The sequence below is a fragment of the Carcharodon carcharias genome, chromosome 3 (genome assembly GCF_017639515.1).
Source record: "Carcharodon carcharias isolate sCarCar2 chromosome 3, sCarCar2.pri, whole genome shotgun sequence".
Classification (NCBI taxonomy): domain Eukaryota; kingdom Metazoa; phylum Chordata; class Chondrichthyes; order Lamniformes; family Lamnidae; genus Carcharodon; species Carcharodon carcharias.
Genome location: NC_054469.1, coordinates 151,125,027 through 151,152,987, shown reverse-complemented (window position 1 = coordinate 151,152,987; position 27,961 = coordinate 151,125,027). Strand labels below are relative to the sequence as shown.

The 27,961-nt window shown below is 40.5% G+C and overlaps 1 protein-coding gene across 1 annotated transcript; it reads left to right on the top strand.

The window, feature by feature from the left end:
* Positions 1-23: 23 nt before the first annotated feature.
* fkbp14 (FKBP prolyl isomerase 14) lies at positions 24-26,199 on the top strand. Its single transcript, XM_041184546.1, has 4 exons — positions 24-360; positions 20,380-20,531; positions 23,416-23,543; positions 25,382-26,199. Exons 1-4 carry the CDS (start codon positions 155-157, stop codon positions 25,538-25,540), a joined length of 645 nt encoding a protein of 214 aa, XP_041040480.1. The 5' UTR covers positions 24-154; the 3' UTR covers positions 25,541-26,199.
* Positions 26,200-27,961: the final 1,762 nt, after the last annotated feature.

Below are 27,961 nucleotides of genomic sequence, written 5' to 3'. Positions count from 1 at the left end.
AGTCGGCATGACGTTTGTGTGAGAGCTCAGCGCTGAAAAGTTGTAGCTGCCACGTCTGCGCGTGTTTGGCATCGAGTATCAAAGGGAGGGGACGGGGTAGGCAATAAAAGGGATATATTCCCAAAAAGTGCGGCTAAAACGTACTTTGCGTATTATGATGCTTAAATGTTTAAACGTTTACCAAGCGCTCATTTTTACCTTAGTGCTGGGTTATGCCAGCAGTGCTCTGATACCAGAGCCTGAAGTGAAAATCGATGTGTTGCAAAAGCCTTTCCTCTGTCACCGAAAGACCAAACTAGGTGACCGATTACTGATACATTACGCTGGATTCTTTGAGAATGGCACCATGTTTCATTCCAGGTAAGTCTGTGAGGTTCAAGACTTGATAGATATTTCATAGTTTAAAATGTCAAAAATTATCCGAGATGCATTATGAGGAAAGCTAAGTGAATTGAATCATAACGGCGAAGGAATAATTTGCATTTATATTGTGCCTTCCACAACCTCAGGATGTCAAAACAAGTAATCAATTTGTGCACAGCAAAATCCAACAAACAACAATGAAATAAATGACCAGGTGATATGTTTTAGCTATTGACATGATAAATCTTGGTTAGGACACCAGGAAAAATCTGCTCTTGGAGTAGTGCCTGAGATCTTTTATGCTCACCTAAGAGGGCCTTAGTTTATTATTTTATACAAAAATAGTACCTCCAAGAGTGTAGCACTCCACTACTACTGCATTTTTATGGTGTTGACAAAGTGCTTGCTCAGCGATCAACTCGTGGCTAAGGACCCAGCTATATCCCATGCTTTGATGCAGAGTCCAGTACTCCTAAAGGAGTATGAATCATCTGGTAACCTCCATATAGCAGGCCACCTCATCAAGTCTTTGAATACTACATGTCATGCCAAATGGGAGGAAATGACAGCAGGACTTAATTTAATTCATTCCAGTCGGAAGTACTGGAGCCTGATTCGCTGTCTTACAGCAACCTAAAATTCATCTGTACCAATTTGTCCATCAGTCATCTTGAACAAAGTTGCCAGCACCTGCTCTATGAAGTGAAGGTACCACTGGGAAGAAAATAAAATGCCACGCCTCTAACAAACTTTTAAAAAATCACCAGCGCATAACACAGTAGTCAAGATCCCTTCAAGATCACATAACTGGAGAAAGCATTAAGGGGCCTAAAATATAGCAAAGCAGTGGGATATGGCAACATTGCACAGATTCCTGAAACAACCTCCTCCCCCCAACTCCACCCCGTGCTCCTGTCTGGCTGACTCAGTTCTACACAAGAATCGTCAGCTCAAACTCGCTCCCAAAGGTGTATCATTGCCATTTTAAAGCCTGGAAAAGATCTCATTATCAGCTAGCTATTGACCGATTTCACCACTTTGTATGCTTTAAGATCTTTAAGCCTCTTATCCTGCAATATACATCTCTGGAGAACGTTGACCAAGCTGGTTTCCGTAAGGGATACAGCATATATGATCAATTACTGTCACTCACCACCTACATTGAAACTGGCTTCCAAAAGAACCTGAAGACAAACATGCTGCTACTGGACCTCACAGCTGCCTATGATACATTGTAGCACACTGAACTGCTCCTAAAGCTGTCCAGAGTGCTTTCAACCTGGGTTAGGACAGATGTCCAAACATACTGGCATGAAAGAAGATTGGCTAGCTAACTGAAACAGAGTTGGCATAAATGGATTTTTTTCTGGTTGGCAGGATGTAATGAATGGTGTGCCACAGGGATCAGCGCTGGGGCCTCAACATTTACAATTTATATAAATGTCTTGGACAGAGGGACCGAAGGTATGTTTGCTAAATTTGCTGATGACACAAAGATAGGTAGGAAAGTAAGGTGATGAGGACGTAAGGAGGCTACAAAGAGACATAGGTTGAGTCAGCAGGCAAAGATCTGGAGAAATGGAGTATAATATGGGCCAATGTGAAATTGTGCATTTTGGCAGGAAGAATAAAAATAAAGCATATTATCGAAATGGTGAGAGATTTCAGCACTCTGAGATTCAGGGATCTGGGTGCCCTAGTGCCTGAATCACAAAAGGCTAGTATGCAGGTACAGCAAGTTATTATAACATTCCATTAGCTTTCCTAATTTATTACGAGGGGAATTGAATATAAAAGTAGACAAGTTATGCTTCAGTTGTACATGGCACTGGTGAGACCACATCTGGAGTATTGTGCACAGTACTGGTCTCCTTATCTAAGGAAGGGTGTAAATGCATTAGAAGCAGTTCAGAGAAGGTTTACCAGACTAATACCTGGAAAGGATGGTGAAAGGGTTAACAATTTTATAATTTTTTGTTAGAAGTGTGTTTCAGTAAAAGCAGGACTGTAAGCAGAAAAGCAGAACTGGGGATAGCAGAAATGAGACAGGCAAGCTATAAAACAAAAAAACAAGGCCAGGGAGTGGCTGTTGAGATTAAGGTTGCCCAGAACCTGCATAATCAGCAAGATAAGAACTTAAGAAATAGGAACAGGAGTAGACCCTTGATTCAGCCCCTTGAGCCTGCTCCACCATTTAATAAGATCATGGCTAATCTTCTTGTGTTTCGATTTCCACATTCTCATCTAACCCCAACAATCTTTGATTCCCTTGCCTATCACGAACCTATCTACCTCTGCTTTAAAAATATTCAATGGCCCTGCCTCCACCTTCTGAGGCAGAGAGGTTCAAAATCACACAACCCTCAGAGAAAAAAATTCTGCTCATCTCTGTCCTAAAAGGGCAACCCTTAATTTTAAAACAGTGCTCCCTAGTCTGGACTGACCCACAAGAGGAAACATCCTTATGACGTCCACCTTGTCAAGGCCATTCAGGATCTTGTGTACTTCAATCAAATCATCCCGCACCCTTCTAAACTCCAGTGGAAAGAAGCCCAGTCTGTGCAACCTTTCCTCATAAAACAGCCCACTTATTCCAGGTATCAGTCTAGTAAACTCCTTTGAACCGCCTCCAATGGAATTACATCCTTCCTTAAATAAGGAGACCAGAACTGTACACACTATTCGAGGTGTAGTCTCTATATAACTGAAGCATGACATCCTTCACAGAATCACAGTGCAGAAGAGGCCCTAGGGCCCATTGAGTCTGCACCGACACGTGAGAATTTCCCTTACTTTTATGTTCAATCCCTCTCATAATAGTGGATAGATAATAATAATAAAGATATGGTGATCTTGCAAGGATGAGAACAATGTCTAGTGTCTGTATACACATGAAATAAGTAACCAAAGCTCCTACGCTTGAATAATTAATAAACGATCGTAGCCTATACCTGAGTCTCCTGGTGGTTTGTCCAGGTGAACTACAACATTTGGAGCTGTGAGGAGGGCAAACGGGTGAGTATGTTTATTTACCAATCCTAGTTGTGTGTGTGAGAGCGAGAGAGTGAGATGCTATCTAAATAAAGGATATGTGTTGATAAACATGTGGGACTTTTAATCTGGATTCAAATTTATACACATGAGAGAAAGGTAGTTTTAATTTTGATGGTGTAAATTACTGTTCTTACAAAGTTGAAACATTTGAGGTTTGGTTCCTGATAAAGTTCTCAAAAGGGAATTTTTATTTTAAAAGATTTGACAACAATTGACACTAATTCAAATGCTGCAAGCTTTTTGTAATTGTAAGTCTGTTCCCAAAATGTAAAGTTAAAGTCAAGACTTTGACAAATTTTGGCAGAAATCCAATTTTTCGCAGACTTAATGAATCTGGGTTAATTTAAAAATGAAAAAAGGTCAGACAAAATCTAGTGAGTTACTTTTGAGAAAATAAAATGTTGTTTGAGGGGAAGATGATAAGGAAGCAAAACATGTTAATGCCTGAAATAAAATAGAAACATTTGATTTCTGTTTTAAAAATGTTATGACAATACTTTATTGGAATGACAATACTTTATTGGACTGTAAAGTCTCTCCAGAGAGAGCTGAATGAGATAAGATGGTAGCTATTGCAAGTGTAAAATAGTATGAAGAAATTATTAAGGGTAGGAGATAGAGTTAGGGAAATAGGACACAATATACAAACTGTTTTAAGAGAACTGAATTTGATAATCTGGCCATAATCTGAGACATTGAAACCACACAGGGGGAGATAAGCAAAGATCTGGAGACACAGATCCCATTGACATGGAATGGTTAATATGGCCTAGAGAGTAAGGAAACATTTTAAACAATCAGAGCAATAGAGAAACTGGCCTTATTAGAATCTTAAGATGATCATGGTCAAAGGCAGTAAAGAAATTTAAAGGTAAAAGTATAAGGAATCTGTAGTTACGGCAATTGAAGGGTAAGGAAAAATATTACTTAACAACAATTTACCAAAAAATGGATACAGATAAAGAGAAAGCTGGAAAAAGGCTAAATAGATGTATTACTGACTATATTAAATGTGCCTGAAAACTACAAAAAGTAAGACCTCAGGATTAACACCAAGATGACAGGCAGAGTTAAGCAGCTTCCAGAGAGAACTGCCACTTGAAGTGAAGACACTGAGCCATTGAAAGATAGGATAAGAAGGTGCATTGTAGAGTTGGGTAGACAGCTTAAGGAATTGAGGTCTGTGGCGAGACAGCAGCAGGAGATAGCAGACCAGGAAAGAAGTGAGGGGGAGCGACTCCCCCAGGACATACCAGAAGTGAGGGATTTTTTAAAATTAATTCAACTTGATGTGGGCTTCGCTGGCTGGGCCAGCATTTATTGTCCATCCCAATTGCCCTTGAAAAGGTGGTGGTGAGCTGCCTTCTTGAACTGCTGCAGTCCACATGGTGAAGGTACACCCACAGTGCTGTTAGGAATCCAGGATTTCGACCCAGTGACAGTGAAGGAACGGCGATATATTTCCAAGTCAGGATGGTGAGTGACTTGAAAGGCAACTTCCAGATGGTGGTTTTCCCATCTATCTGCTGCCCTTGTCCTTCTAGATGGTAATGGTCGTGTGTTTGGAAGGTGCTGTTGATAAGGTAATGGTGAAAGTAACGCCTGAGGATCCAGGTTTTGCACCCAAGTGGATAATAATCATTAGCAATACTTGTGCCTGTGTGGATATGAAAGGGAAGGGGTGCTGGAAGCACTGGTTGCAATTGAAGCATGTTACTAACTGATCTTATTTTACAGAACTAATTGTGACCAACCAGTGATGACTGGGAGGTCTGCACTTGAATCCACAGGAATGACACTACAACAACAGCACTAACTGACTTAAGTGGAGACAAAATGCCACGGCCACAATTAACTGATTCCCCCTTGTCCAGCATTGAGCCCTGGAGCAGAGAAAGGACTAGTGTTGATAAAAAGTGGACAAAACTCTATGATAATGTACAACATGAGCTGGTACCCTTAATCCTAAACATCTCAGATACTGACTCAGATACTGAGTGGTGTTCAGGTCGTACTGTACGCAGCTCTGGTAAAGTAAGTGACAACATGGGCAGTTTAGTCTAACAGTGCAAGGCGGCCCATGGTTGCACCTCCTGTTCAGGGAAAAAGTCAGCTAAAATGTAGTCTGGTTAAAGACGTCGCCACAGCATTTAACACAGGGACCTCAACTGTAAATTTGATTGATTTGGCAACAGTGGACCCAAAGTTCTGGAGCTTTAGCTCTCACCTTAAGAAAATTCTGGAAAAGGACAGGGGGTCCAGGAAGACAACTCAGTATGGACCAAGACCTGACACAGATGATTGAGTTTGGCCACTGTACTAGAGAGCCATGCTTGGACCATCGACAAAAGGATTAATGTAGAGAGAAACCTCTCAGATGATGCAGTCAGGAATGGTGTCTGCAGCACCTATCGATCACGGATGCTTGAGCAGACACTGGAAAACCTGAGACAAATACATAAGGGTGAGATGCACACTTGTTTAACCTGTCACAACACGAGAATTATGTTCTGACCGGTTGCCAGCTCAGGGCTCTATCTAACACGTGTATATAGAACTGATACGAAGCGTGCTGGGAATAATAATGTTAATCGGCATTGTTTTGGCAATCCCGATCATACCAAAATCAACACCCAACAAGACATTATATAGAGTAGAGAATGTTGGGGTAATTAGGGAGGATTATTATGTAAGGCATCATAATATCCCCCCATATGCAGTAGAAATAAAGGATAGCATAGTAAGCCCCACTTTAGAGAGAGGCAGAGTAGAGGCCTCCTCAGTAGTGTGTCCACATCCAATATATGAGACAGAAGAAACAAAGTACGGGTATAATGCAACAGCCAATTGTATAATGGAAGCTATATGGGATACAATGGAACCAACTCATGTTGCTTACTTGGGTGCTGGGAGATATTGCCATACCATGTCACAACAAGAATACCAATATGGGAACAATCAATCTTGTCCTATAATCAGCTCTGTGGTGTGTCTATGCCCTCAAGTACAAGCCAGGGTGGGAAACGTAGAACTGGTGGAAACCTGCAAGAGGAAAATGATTCATGTGCAGGCAGAGGAAAAGCATAAAGGAAAACCTGACACAGTATTTGAGACAGTTCTTCAATGTAATCCACTGTTAGCATAATACCTTACAGGTATCCGCAGTGAGAGCCAGCAAGTGCACAAAAGCTATTACAAGTTGCAACAACAGGTTAAAACACTGACAGACGAGATCGAATAAATAGACGATATCACATGGCAGGAAGAATCATGGAATTGGAGACTAAATGTCCAGGTGCTCCCATGGATTAGGCTCATCTCACAAGTTTTGGTTATGGTCCAGTTGGTATTGGTTCTATACTTAACAAACTTGGTTCACTGCACCAGAAGGGCACACAAGAGATGGCAAAGAGTATGGGATTTCAGGAATATGGTGGCTAAACAAGAGAGGCAAGTTCCCATAGGTTTTCTAATGAATGCTGGGCCAACCTGCACAGATGGTATAACCCAACACCTTCATAACCCTAAACTTGGTATCTGGTCAATATCAATGGGCAGCGGAGTATAAGGAAAGGGGAGATACCACTGAGCTGCCTGCCTTGGGCTAGGCCAAGGGCCAAAAGGGGAGACAGAAAGGGTTAACAATTCTATAATTTTATTTTGATGAAAGTGTGTTTCAGTAAAAACAGAAGTGTAAGCAGAAGGGCAGAACTGGGGATAGCAGATGAGTTTTAGGCAGGTTAAGAAATGAGGCAGGCAAGCTAGCAAAACAAAGGACAAGACCAGGGAGTGGGTGTTGGGATGAAGGAGACCCAGATTCCTGCACAATCAGCAAGATATGGTGGTCTTGCAAGGATGATAACAATGTCAAGTGTCTGTACACATGGGAAATAAATGACCAAAGCTGGAGGCATCTGTTGAGCACGTGATTGTAAATTGACAAGATTAGAATGCATACACCAATAACTGTGTATAAAAAAGTGATTTCACTGTAATCTGTAGGGTAAGGCCTTGAACCACCCAAGGCTGTCTCTCCCTGTGTATGCTTGAATAATTAGTAAATAATCGTAGCATGTACCTGAGTCTCCTGATGGTTTGTTGAGGCAAACTACAACAGGTGGGTTGTCTTATGAACAGGCCAGGTTTCTAAACATTGGAGTTTAGAAGAGAAAGAGGTGACTTGCTTGAAACTTTCTAAGATCCTGAGTGCTCTTGACAGGGTGGATGTGGAGAGGATATTTCTTCTTGTGTGGGAGAATCTAGAACTGGGGGGGTCACTGTTTAAAAATAAGGGGTTGCTCATTTAAGATAGCGATGAGGAGAAATTTTTTCTGAGGGTCATGAATCTCTGGAACTCTCTTCCTCGAAAGGTAGTGGAAGTAGAGTCTTTGAATGTTTTTAAGGTAGAGCTGGATAGATTTTTGATAAGCAAGAAGGTGAAAGGCTATTGGGGGTAGGCAGGAATTTGGAGTTGAGGTATAATCAGATCAGCCATAATCTTATTGAATGGTGCAGCAGACTTGAGGGGCTGACTGGCCTACTCCTGCTCCTAAATCATATGTTGGTATGTAGTCCTTCGCAACAGACAATTCAGAGTCCACCTTGGCCAAGGGAGAAATGCATGGAGAAGACAGGCCAATTTACTACCACAGAGCTCAATACCCCAATGCTGTTCAACACACATACAAATGACCTGCTAACAACCATGTCCCCGAAAGTTCATCTATGCTGATGACCTCTGTTCCACCCAAGCTCCGCCCTTCTGTATTCTGGACCAGGCCCTTAATGAAGGCTTTAAATGTTGACAGACTACTGCAGCACTTGGCGTCTCATGTTGAATCCCTCTAAAACTCTATGTATCCATCGCCACAATGCCAGTATCAAAAAAGAATTGCATATCTACATGGATGGCCAGAGACAAAAGCAAGATACCAACCCAACATACTTGGGAGTGACTCTAGGTATCACTGTGTCCTTCCAGGAACATCTGAAGAAAACAGCAGCAAAGGTCAAAATCTGAAACAATCTATTAACCAAGCTTGCTGGACCCAAGTGGGACACTGCTGCTACAACACTTTGGACCTCAGCACTTGCCCTATCACTCCACAACAGAGTATGTGCAGCTGTTTGGTAAAGATCTTGTTGACATTCAATTGAATGCAACAATGCACATCATAACTGGAAGCCTCCACTCAACACCCCTCCTCGACTTCGTGTCCTCACATAATCACTCGGTCACACATGCAGCGACTGATCAAAACCCACAAGCTGGCTGAAACCATCTGTGCTGCACCTCACCTGCCACTCTATGATGATCTGTTCAACTCACCTGCTGTCCATTTCCATTTTGACGCCCCATACCGATCAACCTTCCTGAGCAAGATCTTCCAGCAAACATCCTTTGGATGAAGGAATGGGAAACATGGGAAATCACTAAAAAGTTCCTTGCAACAAACCCCATCTGTCGAATGACAAGCTTTGAACTTCCATGCTGAGAGTGAAGAAGAGTCATATGGACTCGAAACGTTAACTCTGTTTCTCCCTCCACAGATGCTGTGAGACCCGCTGAGTTTTTCCAGCATTTTCTGTTTTTATTTATGTTGAGAGTGATCCTTGCTAAACAGATTCAGGAGAAGCCAACCTCCACCACTAGGGCCTCAGTACAAACTCCTTATGCACTTGTGGAGAGAGACAAACAATGCTGCACATTATCAAGGAGTGTCTCCTCTATAGACCAAGTACCAGACTAACCACCTTAAACTCAGCAAATTTGGAGGTTATTGCTTGGCTTCAGAGATTAGCATTTAGATAAGTATTGCCCTGAAGTGCCAACCTAGATCATATGCAGAAGGCTCTGCAGTGACTGAAAGTTGTATGAGTGGTGTGTAACAATGCCGTTGGGCTTCACTTTCACATTGCTATCCAGTGGTTCCATGTGTAAACTGATGCATAAAGTGATGCCATGAATTGAGTGTCAGTTCTGTCTCTGATTCCTGACTGCAGTAAAGCCAAGCAGAGTGAAAACCCTTCCATGAACTATCTAGCATAATTTAAATTTACTGGCTGCAACATAACTTCAAATTGGTTAAATGCCAAATTTTAAAATTCCCCTGGCAGTCCATCTTAATTGTATACCAATTGTATGCAGGTAATGAGCATTAATTAGGAATTCACTGGTGCTCCCATAAATAGGGCCCTTAATTGGTAATGGATCCTACAAGAGAGGTATAAATATGAACAGACTGAAACTGGTGATTTGGTTAGGAGGTGTATGTTTGTAATGTGTTTCTCTAAATAAAGGCTTATAAAAGTGTGTAAAGATTGGCTCTAGTTCTACCCTTCATTGTCTAGCTTTCTCGAACAGAACAGCCCATTGGTAAACAGTCAAAGAAACATGCATGAAAGTGTTCTTGCTCAGTGTTTCTTTGTCCCTGAACTTTTGTGGAGGGCTGTCTGCAACATGACAAATGATAGATGGTTCTTGACCATCAGCAGATCCATTGTCGTATTGGGAACAATGGTGTAATTAAAGTATAAATCATACCCCAAAGATTTACATGTGTTCTGTTTATGGAATTTAGAAGATATGATTTTGGTAGAAAATAATGTTTTTTAAAAAAATACTAGTAAATATCCCATAGCATTGACATGAGGAGTCAAAATGAAATGGAGTATTTAGGTCAAATGAAGTTCAAGAGTGAGGGGTATTTAAAAAAATGTATTTGAGATGTGGGCCATCACCTACAAGACTGGCATTTATTGCCCAGCCCTAGTTCTGCAGATGCAGGTTGGTTGGCCAGCTTTGAAAAACGCTAAAGACTGAGCAGTGAAGGTGTTGAAATGATTAATTTAACTATGTGCCTTTCCAGGCCAAATCAGAGGAACCAACCATATTAGTGCGGGAGTCACACAAGTCAGATTCGCACTTTCTTTCCCTGCAGTGCATTAATGAACTAGTTGTTTATAGTTACTAATACTGATACTAATATAGCCATTTATTTACTGATATTTAAACTAAATTGAAATTCTTAGATTGTCATGGTGGGATTTGATTTTTTTTTATTATTCGTTCATGGGATGTGGGCATCACTGGCTAGGCCAGCATTTATTCAGAAGGCGTTCTTAAGAGTCAACCACATTGCTGTGGGTCTGGAGTCAAATGTTGGCCAGACCAGGTAAGGACATCAGATTTCCAGAAGGGCATTAGTGAACCAGATGAGTTTTTACAACAATCAGTAATGGTTTCATGATCATTAATTTCGTTCCAGATTTTTATTGAATTCAAATTTCACCATGTGCCATGATGGGATTTGAACCTCGGTCTCCAGCGCATAGCCCTGGGTGACAATACCAGTATGCCACTGCCTTCCCATATTACTCCAACAGCAGCATAAAGCCCCTTACATTGTTATAACCTGTGCCAGGGTGAGGGAGGGATACAACACTGTAGGCCTAGACGTGGCTAGCGTAAGTTGGTAAAGGATGCGAGAAGATGGGGGGAGGACAGAGTGGGACTCTGATGGTAGGGGAAAGTAGCGCAGAATTTGAAATCACTGGCGAAGGGAAGGTAATGTTAGAGGCTGGAGGGTCGCTTAAGAGGGGAAGATTCTACTTGATAAGCCATTTTTTTCTTGGGTGGCTGGCTGAACTGCCTCTTTTTTTCACTCCATTATGTCTGTATCTCATGTTGTCCGTTGTGCCTTTCTGATGATATCTCCAAGTATCAGCCCTTCTGTTCCACAAGTCATTTTAACCTAGTAGACAGGTATAAAAAGGCTAAGTGAACATTAGCTTTTGTTTCAAAGGGGCTGGATTACAAACAGGAAGTAGCTATGCTTTAGTTGTACAGAGTCTGTCCCCATCCAAAGTACAGTTTTAGGCATTGCACTTAAGGAAGCATATGTTGGCTGTGGAGATAGTGTAGCACAAATCCATTGTCTCGCTTTTCCCCCCTCTCTTTAATTTCCTCCAGCCCCACACCCTCTGACATATCTGTCCTCATCTAATTCTGGCATCTTGAGTATTCCTGATTTTAATTGCTCCACCATGGGTGGCCATGCCATCAGCTGCCAAGGCCCTAAGCATTGGAATTATCTATCTAAACCTCTAGCTCTTTTTCTTCCTTTAAGATGCACCTTAAACCAACGTCTTTGACCAAGCTTTTGTTCATCTAACCTTATATTGCCTTACATGGCTCAGTGTCTAATTTTGCTTTAAACACTCATATGAAGCACTTTGGGATCTTCTATTATTATTATTATGAGTGTGAGGTATTATAAGGTGGTTATGTTTTAAACTGTCTCTTATAATTCATGATTAAAGGAAGCAATGGAGAGGGATATGTGACCTCCTAATTCTGCGTGGCAATCAATCTATGTGACTTGGTTGTCAGGGGCCAGGGCAGGAAAGGACAAGTCCTGTTGAAATTCAAGTGCCAGCTTTCATGCCTGCGCACAAAGAAAATAGCAGTTGGCCTTGCTGTGGGCAGACTTGGAGACTCTCAGGCAGTCAGACTCTGAGAACCCAAACAGAGAGAGTGTCCTGGAGAGAAAAAGACAAGGAAACAGAACTGCTGTGAATAGCAGGGGAAAGGGCTGTTTTCTGTGGCCACCACCAGGCAGAATGCTGGGGGAAGCTTATGCTCTGGTCGAAGAGATGGGACCTGTAGAGATTTAAGGACACTGGAAGCTTCACCCTGGCATGACTGGGACAAGCAGTCACCAGAGTAGGCCTTGCTGCTAGAAGTCGGTTTGGGAATTCTCAGAAGACTGAGGAAAATTACTTTCAATGGACACTTGACGTTACAACTCAGTGAAATTGGGAGAAGTGAGTCTGTTGGAAGCTGGGAATAACTTCGGACTTGTTCTTGTAAAGAGTGCAATTCTGCAGGGAGTACGATGAAATGTATAAATGTAGCGTGGGGTTTCTGGTTGTGTTAAGAAATTAAGGGAGGACATCTTTTCTATGGTTTAGTGTATTAGTTGCTTTCTAAGTAATGTTTAGTCGATGTTGATTTAACTTTTTTTGTTAAGCATAAAGTCTTTGAAATCTTGTGGATCCTTTCAGCCAGTCACAAGGAATTCAAATCTCTCTTTAAAAGTTAATGGTCTCTTTGGAGTCATGAAATTATTAAAGGTGCTATAAATAAAAGATGGTGGAAATGAGGAAGCATCTTTTCACACAAAGGGTAGTATAAGTTTGGAATTCTCTTCCCTTAAATGTGGTGGAAGCTGGGACAATAGCATTCAAGATTGAGATTGATTGATTTTTCTCTGATAAGGATAGCAGGTGATAATGATTTGATTTGATATAGCATTTTTAATGTAATAAAAAAATGTTTCAAGGTGCTACACAGGATTATCAAACAAAATCTGATACCGAAACATAAAGAAATATTATGTTATCAGATAATCAAAAGGTTTGTCAAAGAGGTAGGTTATAATGAGCATCTTACAGCAGCAAATAGAAGTAGAGAGGTTTAGAGAAGGAGTTGCAGAGCTTAAGACCTTGGCACCTGAAGGCATAACCATCATTGGCAGGGCAATTAAAATTTGATGTGCAAGATGCGAGAATTGAAGGAATGTAGATATTTTGGAGGGTTGTAGGACTTGAGGTTAGAGATGAGGAGGGAACAAAGCCATGGAGAGATTTCAAAACAAGGACAGCCAACATTAACCCTTGTGGCTATCAGTAAATAATGGTGACTACACAACCAGCAATCTTTTGTGCTCAATAAAACATTATATGCATTGTGACTCTAACAAAGCATACACACCTGCCTTTTGGTTGGCTTAACAGGAACGGCTCACCCACTAATATGTAATTCTGCGAAACTCCAGGAGCATTGACAGCCCTTGGATTTTTGTGCCATTTTCCAATCTCTCTCTTCTGATTTCTTCATAGGGGGCGGCCAGGGATACACTTGAGGGAAATGAATATTTCTTTTTGAAGCAAGTGAGGCAGGGCTTTGAAGGATCCAAGTGGTCCATTAGGTACTTAAAACATTTTAAAAATTACCTTTTGAGATTGAAAAATGTTGATCAAGTACAATGATTAAAAAAGGGATCTGGACTTCTTCATGGCAACAGTGATGGGAGGCCTATAATTTCTGTCTGACAATTCAAAGATGCTCAGTATCATTACTCTGCAGGACATTGCTGGGAAGAGTGTCCTGCAGTCAGCATCGCTGTGAAGCAGTCTGGGAAGAGTGTCCTGCAGTCAGCATCACGGTGAAGCCATTTGGGAAGAGTGTCCTGCAGTCAGCATTGCTGTGAAGCAGTCTGGGAAGTGTGTCCTGCAATCAGCATCGCTGTGAAGCAGTCTGGGAAGTGTGTCCTGCAGTCAGCATCGCCGTGAAGCAGTCTGGGAAGCCTGTCCTGCAGTCAGCATCGCTGTGAAGCAGTCTGGGAAGCCTGTCCTGCAGTCAGCATCGCTGTGAAGCAGTCTGGGAAGCCTGTCCTGCAGTCAGCATCGCTGTGAAGCAGTCTGGGAAGCCTGTCCTGCAGTCAGCATCGCTGTGAAGCAGTCTGGGAAGCCTGTCCTGCAGTCAGCATCGCTGTGAAGCAGTCTGGGAAGCCTGTCCTGCAGTCAGCATCGCTGTGAAGCAGTCTGGGAAGCCTGTCCTGCAGTCAGCATTGCTGTGAAGCAGTCACTTCAAAAAGTGGATTCAGCACAAAGGTGAGAGCTGATTGGTGAGTAGTGGTTAAATGTTTTTCTCCAGTTTTTTTTCTCCAGTTTAAAATAGATTAAGCTAAGAAAAGGTAAAGGTTCTAGTTTTTATTTAAAGTACATAAATATTTTAACTTTTTTTTACTGTATTTAACTTTAAAGGGGATTTTTTTCAACTAGAGGCATGGCAGGGTAGCTCAGTCCCATGTTAAGTACCACCTGCAACATGTGGGAAGTATTAGATGCTCCTTGTGCTCTGACCGACTGCATGTGCAGGAAGTTCCACCAGCTGCAGCTATTTGAGTTCCGAGGGCAGACAAAGAGGGTGACCATCAGACAGAAGAAAGGTGTCAGGCAGGTAGCCAGGAAATCCCCAGGGTGCATCTCGCTCGAGAACCATTTTTCTGTGTTGGGAAACGGTGAGAGTAATGCTTCCTCTGGGTAGTGTAGCCACGCTCATGGCACTGTAAGTGGCTCAGCTGCATGGGGTGGGGGAGGAAAAAGAGAAGAACAATAGTGGTAGGACACTCGATAGTAAGGGGAACAGACAGGTGTTTCTGTGGCCGCAGACGTGACTCCAGGATGGTATGTTGCTTCCCTGGTGCCAGGGTCAAGGATGTCACTGAATGGCTGCAGGGCATTCTAAACGGGGAGGGCAAACTGACAGAGATCATGGTGCATATTGGCATCAATGACAAAAGTAAAAAGAGGGATGAGATCCTGCAAGCCGAATTTAGGGAGCTAGGAAGCAGATTAAAAAACAGGACCTCAAAGGTAGTAATCTCTGGATTATTTCCGGTGTCACGCGCTAGTGAGTATAGAAATAGGAGGTTAGTCCAGATGAATGCGTGGCTGGAGAGATGGTACAGGAGGCAGGGCTTTAGATTTTTGGGACATTGGGACCGTTTCTAGGGGCAGTGGGACCTGTACAAGGTGGGCGGGTTGCACCTGAACCAAAATGGGATCAACATCCTTGTAGGGAGGTTTGCTGGTGCTGATGGGGAGGGTTTAAACTAACTTGGCAGGGTTGGGGGGGGGGGTGTTTAGGATCCTGAGAGGAGGTTCAGCAGGGGGAGATGCACAACCAAAATTAGAAGAAAAAGCAAGTGAGTCTGGAAGGCTTAGAAATTATAGGCCGGTTAAGGCACAAGGGAGTTTGGCAAGTTTGGATGGTATTTATTTTAATGCAAGAATTCTGACGAATAAGGCAGATGAGTTGAGGGCACAAATTAACACATGGAAGCATGATGTCATTGCTGTCACAGAGACATGGTTGAGAGAGGGGCTGGATTGGCAGCTCAATATTCCAGGATATAGGGTCTAACCACAGGAGAGGTGCCAGAGGACTGGAGGACAGCCAATGTGGTACCATTATTCAAGAAGGGATAAAGGGATAAATCAGGGAACTACAGGCCAGTCAGTCTAACTTCAGTGGTGGGGAAACTATTGGAAGCAATTCTGAGGGACAGAATTAATCTACATTTGGAGAGGCAGGGATTAATCAAGGACAGTCAGCATAGTTTTGTTAAGGGGAGGTCATGTTTGACCAATTTGATTGAATTTTTTGAAGAGGTGACCAGGTGTGTAGATGAGGGTAATGCATTTGATGTAGTCTACTTGGACTTCAGCAAAGCTTTTGATAAAGTCCCGCATGGGAGACTGATAACGAAGATAAGAGCCCATGGGATCCAAGGCAATTTGGCAAATTGGATCCAGAATTGGCTGAGTGGCAGGAAGCAGAGGGTGATGGTCGAGGGGTGTTTTTCTAACTGGATGCCCATGTACAGACGATTTAGACTTGAATGTAGGAGGGTTGATTAGTAAGTTCGCGGATGGCACAAAAATTGATGGGGTGGTAAATAGTAAAGGAGGATAGCCTTAGATTACAGGAGGGTATAGACGGCCTGGTCAGATGGGCTGCTCAGTGGCAAATGGTTGCAACTGAAATTTAATCTGAATAAGTGGGCAGGACAAACAAGGCACACAAATACACAATGAATGGTAGGACCCTGGGAAGTACCGAGGATCAGAGGGACCTTGGTTACATGTGCACCGATCCCTTACAGTCGTGGAATAGCTAGGTAAGGTGGTTAAGAAGGCATATGGGATACTTGCCTTTATTAGCTGAGGCATAGAATATAAGAGCAGGGAGGTTATGCTGGAACTGTATAAAATGCTGGTTAGGCCACAGCTAGAGTATTGTGTGCACTTCTGGAATCCACATTATAGGAAGGATGTGATTGCACTAGAGAGAGTGCAGAGGAGATTTATCAGGATGTTGCCTGGTCTGGAGAGTTTTATTTATGAGGAGAGATTGAATAGACTGGGGTTATTTTCCCTGGAGCAGAGGAGATTGAAGGGGGACATAATTGAGGTGTATAAAATTATGAGGGGCATAGATAGGGTAGACAGGAAGGAACTTTCCCCTCGGCGCGGGGATCAATAACCAGGGGCATAGATTTAAGGTAAGGGGCAGGAGGTTTAGAGGGGATGTGAGGAAGAATTTTTTCACCCAGAGGGTGGTGGGAATCTGGAACTCACTGCCTGAAAGGATAGTAGAGGCAGAAACCCTCATAACATTTAAAAAGTATTTGAATGTGCGCTTACCATGGCATACAAGGGCCTCATGCTGGAAAATGGGATTAGAACAGTTAGGTACTTGTTTGACCAGCAGAGACTCGATGGGCCAAAGGGCCTTTTTCTGTGCTGTAGACCTCTATGGCTAAAATAGTGCATGTTGGGTGACTAGGAAAGTGTGACTGTACAGCATCTGCTAAAGGTGTAATAGGAAATTGCAAGACAATGGATATTTTTTAATGGAAAATCCCATAATGGTTTAAATTCCATGTATGCAATTTATCATGTTAAGGATGTTTAATAATGCCCTACACACTCAAATTTTTCCAGCTCTACCTGTCCCACCCCCCTTAAACCAGCGTATATTTCACCTTTCTATTTTTCCTTAGTTCTGGTGAAGAGTCATACGGACTCGAAACATTAAATGTATTCCTCTCCGCAGATGCTGTCAGACCTGCTGAGTTTTTCCTGGTATTTTTGTTTTTGTTTTGGATTTCCAGCACCCACAGTTTTTTGCTTTTAAACTCCAATTTTTGTTTCATTTAAAGTCGTGCAGATGCTAATGACTTTCAATTCAACAAGACTGTTCACTGTACAAGTGTACTGAGCTTAAATATATATTTGTGTGACATGGGTTTAGGCTTAGTGCACTTGTTTTATTTGTATTAATCAATTTATTGGACTTCTTTTGAAGAAGTAACATGTGCTGTGGATAAAGAGGAACCAGTGACCAATGGATGTACTGTATTAGATTTCCAGGGGCATATGATAAGGTGCCACATCAAAGGTTATTGTGGAAAATAAAAGCTCATGGTAAAGGGGTAACATATTGACATGGACAGAACACTGGCTAGTTAACAGGAAACAGAGAGTAGACATAAAGGAGTTGTTTTCTAGTTGGCAAGATATAATGAGTGGTGTGTCACAGGAATCAGTGCTGGGGCCTTAACTGTTTACAGTTTATATAAATGACTTGGATGAAGGGACCGAAGGTATGGTTGCTAAATTTGCTGATGGCACAAAGATAGATAGGAAAGTTACAAAGAAAGGTGGGAAAGTAAGTTGTGAAAAGGACATAAGCAGGCTACAAAGGGGCATGGGTTAAGTGAGTGGGAAAAGATCTGGCAAATGGAGTATACTATGGGCAAATGTGAAATTGTCCATTATGGCAGGAAGAATAAAAAAGCAAAAAACTAAATGAGAGATTAAAGAGCTCTGAGATTCAGAGGGATCTGGGTGTCCTAATGCATGAATTGCAAAAGGTTAGTATGCAAGTACAGCAAATAATTAGGATAGCTAATAGAATGTTATCATTTATTGCGAGGAGAATTGAATAGAAAAGTAGAGAGGTTATGCTTCAGTTTACAGGGCACTGGTGAGACCACATCTGGAGTACTGCATTGTTCTCATTTAAGGGAGGATGTAAACGTTTTGGAAAAAGTTCAGAGAAGGTTTATAGACTAATAACTGGAATGGGAGTGTTGCCTTATGAGGAAAGAATGGACAAGCTAGGCTTGTATCCACTGGAGTTTAGAGTAAGAGGTGACTTGATTGAAACATAAGATCGTGAGGGGTCTTGGCAGGGTGGATGTGAAAGGGATGTTTCTTCTTTTGGGAGAATCTAAAACTAGGAGTCACAAAAGTAAGGGGTTGCCCATTTAAGACAGAGATCAGAATTTTTTTCTAAGGTCGTGAGTCTTTGGAACTCTCTTCCTCAAAAGGCGGCAGAAGCAGAGTCTTTGAATATTTTAATGGCAGAGCTAGTTAGATAAGCAAGGGGGTTAAAGGTTACCGGGGCGTTATACAACATATAAATTGTTCAAAATTGGGTGAAATAAAAATATGATGAAATAAAGACTTGAGATTCAGAATGAATTGAAGAATTGATAGTGCTATTAACTTTAGAATTGTACAGACGACAGCGGACTCATGGTTCTCCTTCTCTTGAGTATTGCCAAGTATAAACAACCCAACCTGGAGAAAATGGACAGCACCATAGACCCGGAAACATGGATCTCCTAAACTGCTATTGGATTAAGGCTTCCTGCAGCAAACTAAAAGTAAAAAACTGCTTATGGGCATTTGCACACTCCAGCAATGGGGACTCTGTGGAGCTCAGCTGGTATTAGGGAATGAGTACCTTGACATCAAATATAAGAGTGAGCAGCATGCCATTGTCACTCTCCAGAAAGAGAAACCTTGATTTTATCACCAACCATTGACTTTGCATAGAGAGAAAAAAAATTGGGAGGGGTGTAATATGGACTCCTGACTCATCATCACCCATTTTGCAATATTGCATAACAAAATCAACCCCTCTTGTTTAAGTCAGGTAAGATGACCTATTGTGGAGAAGCACGGCATATTCTTAATTTTGTATGTTTACATAACCAGTAAGTGCATTGGGATATTAATGGTGCTATGTAAACATAAATTGCTGATTAAACTAAGTGAGTCTGATCATAATTGTGCTATTTATTCACTTGCTGTGGAGCAAACCTTGCCCCTCAAAGTTATATCTTAGTCCATCTTTGGAGAGATCGAAGAAGTACACATGAATGATTCAAATATCTGGTTCAGGTCTTGAGGTGTTTTTACACCCACTGGTTACTCTACCTTACAATGTTAGCTGTATTTCATTTGATAGCACTCATGCCTTTGAATCTCACCCAAGAAACTTAAGCATAAAATCTATGCTGACACACTAGTATTGAGAGACCTTTTTCGAACTGCCTTTTTTAAGCTCATTTGTGTCTATCTAAATATCCCTAGTCCTGTTTTGAAGAAGACCAGGGAAGTTCTACCCAACCTGGCCATCATTTATCCCTCAATATCACTATTACATTATCATGTTGTTTGTGTGAGCTTGTTATGTGCAAATTGGGTGCTGTGTTTCCTACATTACAACATTCTTTCTAAAAAGTCTTTCATTGCTGGTAAAGCATGTTGTGACAGTGTTATATAAATACAAGGGCCATGATTTCGGGGGGGGGGGGGGGGGGGGGGGGGGCCAGGCCTGCTCGCCGACGCTTAAAATGATGCGGGATGATGTCGGGCAGAACTCCTGACGTCACTGCGCCCCATTTATGTTTTCAGGTTGGCAGGGGCTCAGCGGAATCAGCTGTGTGCCCGCCAACCTGTCAATGGCCAATTGAGACAATTGACAAAGTAGTTAAAGTAATTAATGGACCTGCCCGTCAAACCTTAGGGTTGGTGGTTGGTGGGCAGGCCGGGAGCCCTGGATGTCAGGGAAATTATTTTTTTCTATTTTTCAGATTTTTTTATTGTGCAGCCAATCTCCCTGAGGCAGCGCTTAGCTTCAGGGAGATGAGTGCACTCTTTTGTGCGCATGCGCCAAAGAACGCACTCTTGTTCAGGGAATCCCCCCACCTGCACAGGGAGCGTATAGCGCTTCCTTGCGGATATCAAGCTGGGCGGGCCTTAATTGGCACACCCATGTAAAATGGTGGAGCGCTCCCACTCCTAACCACCACCACCAACCACCGCCCCCCCCCACCCCAAAAGGGGGGGAAATACTGAGTGAGCTAATGCCCATAAGAAGTGAGACTTAATTTCATTCTTAATATGTGTTCCTCCAGAATACATGTACATTTGCGGGTGCATTTATCATTTTTTCAATAGAAGTATTTGGAATAATCTGCTTATGATATCTGTGCTCTCAAATTAGGGTACTGAAACTATTTTATTGTATTTCAGTCATGAGAACAACAATGGCGAGGCAGTTTGGTTCACACTTGGGATTAAAGAATCACTTAAAGGCTGGGACAGAGGATTACGTGAGATGTGTACTGGAGAGAAGAGGAAACTAATCATTCCCCCAGCCCTTGCCTATGGGAAAGAAGGAAGAGGTATTGCACCCAGAGTTAACTACACAAATGAGATTTTTTTTTTTAAATGCTTAATCCAGAAAATATAACCTACCCATTCTTTTTATTGCACAGTCTTAATACATTTTCTGTATACTTAACCACTAATTCAGGAAGTATTTTGCAAATGATATCTAATCTAGTATATATGTTGATTGATACCAAATACTTTGAGATAATTGCGTAAGATGAACATTGCTGAAATAGTAATTTTTGGAAAACATTGATTGCACAACTGAATCTTTATTGTTCTTAACAATCTTTCAAAGTACATGAGTTTTACTGCACCTAAACTTGTGTGTTTTAGTGCTTTGTATTTAACATATTTTACAGTGAACCATCTCATATCCAACCCAGTTGATTTTAGCTGCCATTCAGTAAACTAATATAAGCATAACAGTTGGGGTGGGTAAATTGGGGTGTACAAGAAATGAAAAAGCATGGGAGTTCTATAGTCCCAGTTACGTCATAGTTACATGTCAAGTATGAAAAGGCAAGCATCAGTCTACTCGGGACTCATGACCAACCGCTTTGTGTTACGATCCCCTTAGGAACTGTTAACTTTGAAAAAGAATTATGAATTTTCCAGTGACCAATGCAAAGGATCGCAAGGCAAGATTTCATGTTTTAAGACTTCTGCTGTAACTAAAATCAACATCGACAAAACATTACTTAGTAGGCAACTAATACTCTAAACTACAGAAAAGGTACTCCCCATTAATTTCTTAACACAACTGAAATCTACATGCCACATTTATATTAGGCAACTTATACACCACTCACAGCAGAGATGTAGTCTTGTATATCAAGCCCCAAGCTCCTCCCAACTTCAACAGAATCTATTCTCCCTACCTTCCAGTGTCCTTTTTAAAATAGTCTTTTCACTAAATCTTCTGAGCATAATCAAATTGACTGCAGTAGCAAAGCACTCTCTGATGATTCTTTGGTCTTCAAATCTCCTCAGCCTCACCTCTTCACCCTCTTCAAACAGAGAATCCAACCTCACCAGAACTCTGCTTGGTGGTTAACACAAAAACAGTCAACAGTCCTTCTCCTCTGCTTGCACCTATTTTCAGTCTTCTTTCCCAAATCTCTCTGCCTGAGAGTCTGTGTGCAGCAAGACTAGCTGTCACCTCCTTTGTGACAAGTTGTTAAAACTTGCATCTTACTTTCAATATGTTTTGACCTGGGCCTCCCTTCCCATGACAACCGAGTCACACACTGGCTTGTCTCTGGGCAGATTTCATAGGAGGTCACATTTCCCCCATTCTAGGATATTCTGCCTCATTTTAAATTAATAGAGTAACATTTGACATAAGAGACGACACAGCACACACATGCTCTTCAGGAAAGTCATTCTGCAGTTTTGAGCTCTAATTGCTTTTGGTGCAGGTAATATGTACAAGGAACAAAACCAAATGTTGTGCTTGTGTAAGCATTTAATATGACCACCAAACTATCCTGCATCTACCTTTTTTCATCTTTTTCAACTAATGTACTAAAGAATTGCTAATATGAAAATTGTTAATGTTTTTACTATCAAATTACTAACCATTCCATGCTCTCTTTGGTTAACAGCTAACATGGTCATGCGTACTCAATGCATAACCTTGAATTGAAATCTCCGTTACCCGGTGACCTTTGCATGCTGATTTTGGCTGTTGTCAGTTTTACTTTCTGGTAAGGTTGGCTGCAAGTGAGTGAAAGGGATACTATAATGGAATCATTCCATCTATCCTAATTAGTGACTAATGATTGACTGCTTGGTGATATGCAACCTGGCAAGTTTTGACCCAGAGTACATATGTGGTGATAGTCTAAATCTACTCTAAATCTTAGTCTGATTCAAACTCTTGTTATCCCTTTACCCTCAACAGCTGAGACCCACATAAACTCTAGATGTCAGTGTATGTTAGGAATATGAAGGATTGTTAAGATAAACATTGAATATTGGATGTCGAAAACATTAGGCTTAACTGTGTTGCATTCTGAGCTTCCAATACTCGTTGGCAAGAATCACATGTGAAAATTAGCCATTTGAAAATGGTACTCCAGTGCCCAGCAAGGAGTCAATGGCCCCAAAAATTTATTGTGGCACTATCCTGCCACTGAACTCAAGAGGTCCATAATTACACATCGCCAACAGATGGTCATGTTACTAGTACCCATCCTGAACACTCAGAGTTCAGGAGAGACTGCAAAATGTGGCAAAGGTTGACTTCTGCGGGAGTACAATTAACTGGTACTCCTCGGCCTGAAGTTCAAATTCAGTGAGAATAATAGAATGCAAATCTTCACTCTCTGCTGCCTGTTAGTCTTGTTCATTAAATGAGTTTGATCAATTTTGATCCAGTTACCAATGGGCATGACTTGACAATACAAAACCACCGCTAATTCAGCAATAAACTGACCAACTCGTGCAGTGTGGCTGAGAGAGAAATGGAAAAATTATATTGCAGGTGCTCTCATGTTACTGGGGCAGAGTCGAGGAAGTTGTACTCCATATCTAGTCATGCTGTATCTCTTGGGAGTGCTTGGTACTAACACTGGGTGCCCAAAATCTGAAATGTTCCATTTTTCACAAAAACAATTTAAAAAGTAAGTAAATAACAATACAATTTAATTGTGTATAGTATAACAGTTGGCATCAAAATTTATCCCCACATTTTAGTTTGTTTCCAAGTATATCTTGATGTTTATGTCAATCATGTGATCAGTGATGCAGGACAGAAACTATCAGGCCTTTATTTGGCAGAAATGGTGAGATGGAAGTGATCATTTCAGGAAAATTCTGAAAAGTCATGACATTGTTTAATTTTGAACACAAGTATTCTGTTTTGCAACTAAAATAAATATGTTAATACAGGAAAAATTCCACCTGAAAGCACTTTGACATTTGAAATTGAACTTCTTGAGATCAAAAATGGACCACGGTCTCATGACTCATTCCAGGAGATGGACCTCAACGATGACTGGAAATTGTCCAGAAATGAGGTAAGCCTATTTTTATTTATAGATAAATATTCTCTAGTCTCCAGATTAAAATTAAAATTACACCGAAGTGTCTAAAACCAGGAAAAATAAATTATAATATTTGATTCAATATAAAATGTACAAAAGCAAAAAAAGAGTAGGAAAGAAAGGTGTAATCAGGAAAGATAGTTAAAGAACAGAGAATTTTTTAAAATGTAAATTTTAATTTAAAAAAATTCTCCACCAATAAGTAAACCTGGAAGGATATGACCCCAGATTTGTAAAATTAAATTTAAGACCAAAGAGGTTGTTTGGTAGAATTAAGACTTATTATACCATTAAAAAATCAATTACTTCTGAATGCAGCAGCCTTGCCTTAACTTTTTTGCTGGCATGTTTAGTGGGAAGCTAGTGGGTAAGTACTGCAAGTTCATGCATTTCCTATATTTTAATGCCGAATCTATCAATGAAGTACTGTTGTAGTGCAGCTGGTGGAAAACAAAAGAAGATCAGATAGCAACTTCCCAATTTTTGCATTTAATTGTGCATGTGCAGAAACTAGAAATTGTTGTCCGATTTACTCCAAAAAAACAGCGAATGCTGGTACCCTCACTGCTTTTTCTATCACAAAATCCAGGTTATTGGGTTTCTTGCCAGCCTTTCTGAACTTTTTTTTTTCCCTTCAGCATTTCTGTTCAGTTTTTTCTTATCTATCATTGATTTCAGGTTTGTCATGTGCCTTGTTTATGAGTCTAATTTCAATTTCTGTACTTATTGAAGGAACTCCTTTTGCTACATTACAATTTCTTCTTTGTGACAATATATCTCCATCTGTCCCTTAACATTTTGTTTCAGTATTTCCCATTGTATCTGTACTAACTTAACTGCTAGTTTTTTTTATTTATCTGGGCTAGTTCCCTTTTTTATTTAATTAAAGATGGTTTATCAAAACTCAAGTACTTTTAACTTTGTCATCTGTCCTTATCAGTTGTTATATTGAACCTAATAATGTTGTGGTCTCTGTTTGCTAGATGCTTCCCTGTATCTCGCATGAACTACTTGTCTCATTTCATTCTAACAATCAAATTCATTGCTTGCTTTTGTTGGACTTGAACATATTGTTTATGCAGCAACTTAACTATAAATGAGCAATATTTAATGTAGGTGGACTTATTCTGGCCATTTTAAAATGTCTTCCTTGCAAAACTGTCCTTTTTTCCTCAATGATATTGTTTATTATTTTGAGTATATAGAGTCTCCCTCAATAAACAACTAGAAAATATTGTCTAATTGCAAAATTTCAGGCTTTCAGTCATTTCTTTTATATTCACTCATGGGATGCGGGTGTCGTTGGCCAGGCCAGCATTTATTGCCCATCCCTAATTGCCCCTGAGAAAATGGTAGTGAGCTAACTTCTTGAACTGCTGCAGTACATGTGGTGTAAGTACCATTAATGGGGGCCCTTATTGCACCATGCACTCATTATTACATTACAAAAGAGCTTCCCAGATCCACTAACTTGGCGTCAATAGTTTAAGAATCCAGCAGGCACATCAGGATCACTTAGTGTCTGCCCGCACACACACATACACATTTACCCAACCAGAATATTTTTTAAATAACTTGATAAATACCTGCCTAAAGAGCAAGATCTTCCAACAAGTAAAGCTTATGAATATGGATCCTAGCGTTTTTTATTATGTAACATACTTCACATTTAAATTTTATTTAGTTTTAATTCCATTTCCATCTCCCTAGTATTACAATATTGTTAACATATAAACTTCCTACACTTTATTATATATGCCTTTGAATGTTCCTTTCTGCTAACTTAATCCTGGGCTATCTTTGCAAATTAGGTGAAAGAGTACCTCCGCAGAGAATTCGACAAATATGGAGTTCCACAAAATGACACCCAGCAGGACTCTATGGTTAGAGACATCTTTAAAAATGAAGATGAAGACGAAGATGGATATATTTCTGCCAGAGAATTTACATATAAACACGATGAGCTGTAAATCATTTAATGGCTCTGTTCCCTACCAGCAAATGAGGACGCTGCATTTGTGATTTCAAAGGTTTATTTTTCAAAGGAAAAAAAATCACTCCATTGAAAAGTAAGCCTGATATATAAAGTCTCTTTTCAAAAGTTTTTTTTTAAAGAAGACAAACCTGACATATTCTAAAAGATGACTGGATGAATTGCTCATTGGATGGCATATTTACCTCCCATTTTAAATGTTTTACCTCAAGCATCCACTCAGTAAGTGCAGACATTTCTGTGGACATTAACATCAATCATAATTGTACGACAGTTGTCGAGAGAGTGGGGGTTTTGGAATCACAAGTCCATTACTGATTGATTGTTGATGTTCATTTTGAAAAGGTGCACTGTCCTTTCAATTGTGCATTGCCGAAGACTTAGTTGCGTGTTTGTGGTATAAAACAGAGGATTGGGTGAACAAAATATTAATCCGGTCTGCTTTACCAGTGAACTGCATACTCCTTTTACTGTTTTTTCACTAGATTTTTTTTACATAAAACACTGCCAGAGTATATTTAAATATGCTCAAGAAGTGCTTTCTCATAGTAGAAAATACTAAAACAAACTCCGACTGGTGATTTTTACCTCGTTCCCCCTCACCCTGCCATGACAATAAAAATCAGTTAGATGGAATAACTTTTTCTTTCTTGTTTATGAATGTAATTTAATACATTGTTTCCAGTGTTAATTGTTGCCAAGATAATTAATTATAGATGAGGAAGATAATTTGGCTAACTTAATTCATCCACCCAGGGAGTTCCTCTAGTCCACCAAACGTCACATTCAATTTTTTTCTAAAGTGCCAGGGTTTTTGCCTTGCCTACTCTGTCCAGAAGTGTATTGCATATGTTCCTCGCTTGATGTAAAGCACTTCCAGATAGCAGTCCTAAATTTATTTTTATTAGTTTGAATCCACGTCCCTTTGTTAGGCTCTTTGTTGAGAGAGTCTAACAAAGGGATGTGGATTCAAACTAATAAAAATATATTTAGGACTGCTATCTGGAAGTGCTTTACATCAAGCGAGGAACATATGCAATACACTTCTGGACAGAGTGGGCAAGGCAAAAACCCTGGCACTTTAGAAAAAAATTGAATGTGACGTTTGGTGGACTAGAGGAACTCCCTGGGTGGATGAATTAAGTTAGCCAAATTATCTTCCTCATCTCTCAACTTAAAGTATTATCTTTTTAAATCTATTTTACTTATATACTTCTATGATTATCTCTTGGATCTCTCCTTTCCAGGCTGCAAATTTTAGTCTTTCCTCATAATTCAAACCTTTAACACTACCCTTGTGATCAATCTCTGCAATGTCTCCAGCACTTGAATGTCTCTCTTGTGTCTCAGCAACTTGATTTGTATGCAATGCTCAAAAGTGTGGCCTGACTTAAGTACTGCACAGTTTGGACATAATTTTTTCTGACTTGTGTTGTCTATGTAGTTCAGTGTTCTGTTGGCTTTGTTGATTCATGCTCTGCATTGGTTGGATCTGTTACATGTCAAGTCTATAAACTTCAACCTTAGCTATTTTAAAACGTCCACAGAATATATATATACCTCCTACATTTTTCCTTTCCTACATGAAACGAGGTTTGCTACAGCTATAAAAGCCAAAATAGATTAGAAGAACACTTAGTATGAAATTGTATGGGCAAATCTTTTAAAACATCCACAGATTATATATACTGCCTACTTTTTTCTTTCCTACATGAAACGAGGTTTGCTACAGCTGTAAAAGCCAAAATAAATTAGAAGAGCACTTAGTATGAAATTGTACAGACAAATCTTTAAAACTGTTGTTCCTATATGTTCAATATGGTAGAGTAAAAAATTAATAGCTAATAGATGTGATTAGTTAAGCTGCAACAGTGTGGTTTTAAATTCTGTCTGATTAGTGCTGGGGCAGGTGTTCTCGTGAGCTACATAACTAGGGAAGTAGAAAGGGTTTTAAAGTAAATAGTGGGGGCAAGGGATCAAATTTGGGAACTTGTGGTGAACTAAGAGTAGAAAAAAGGCAAGAGAGAAAGGTACTCATGTGGGAAATGATAAACAGACCATGACAGGAAGGGACAGAGAGTACTAATCTAAAAGTAAATCATCAAATAAGTCTAGATGCAACAAAAAAAATAATAAAAGGGCAAAATTAAAGGCTCTGTATCTGAATGCACATAGCATTCAAAACAAATGGTTGCAGGATGACAGATTGGGACCTGAATATTGAAGGGTACATGACATTTAGGAAGCATAGTAAGTTAGGAAAAGATGAAGGGGTGTTTCTGTTAATTTAATGATGGTATTAGCACATTACAGAGGGATGACCTCAGTTCAGGAAACCAGGATGTAGAAGAGGTTTAGGTTGAGATGAGAATGACAAAGGCAAGAAGTCACTTGTGGA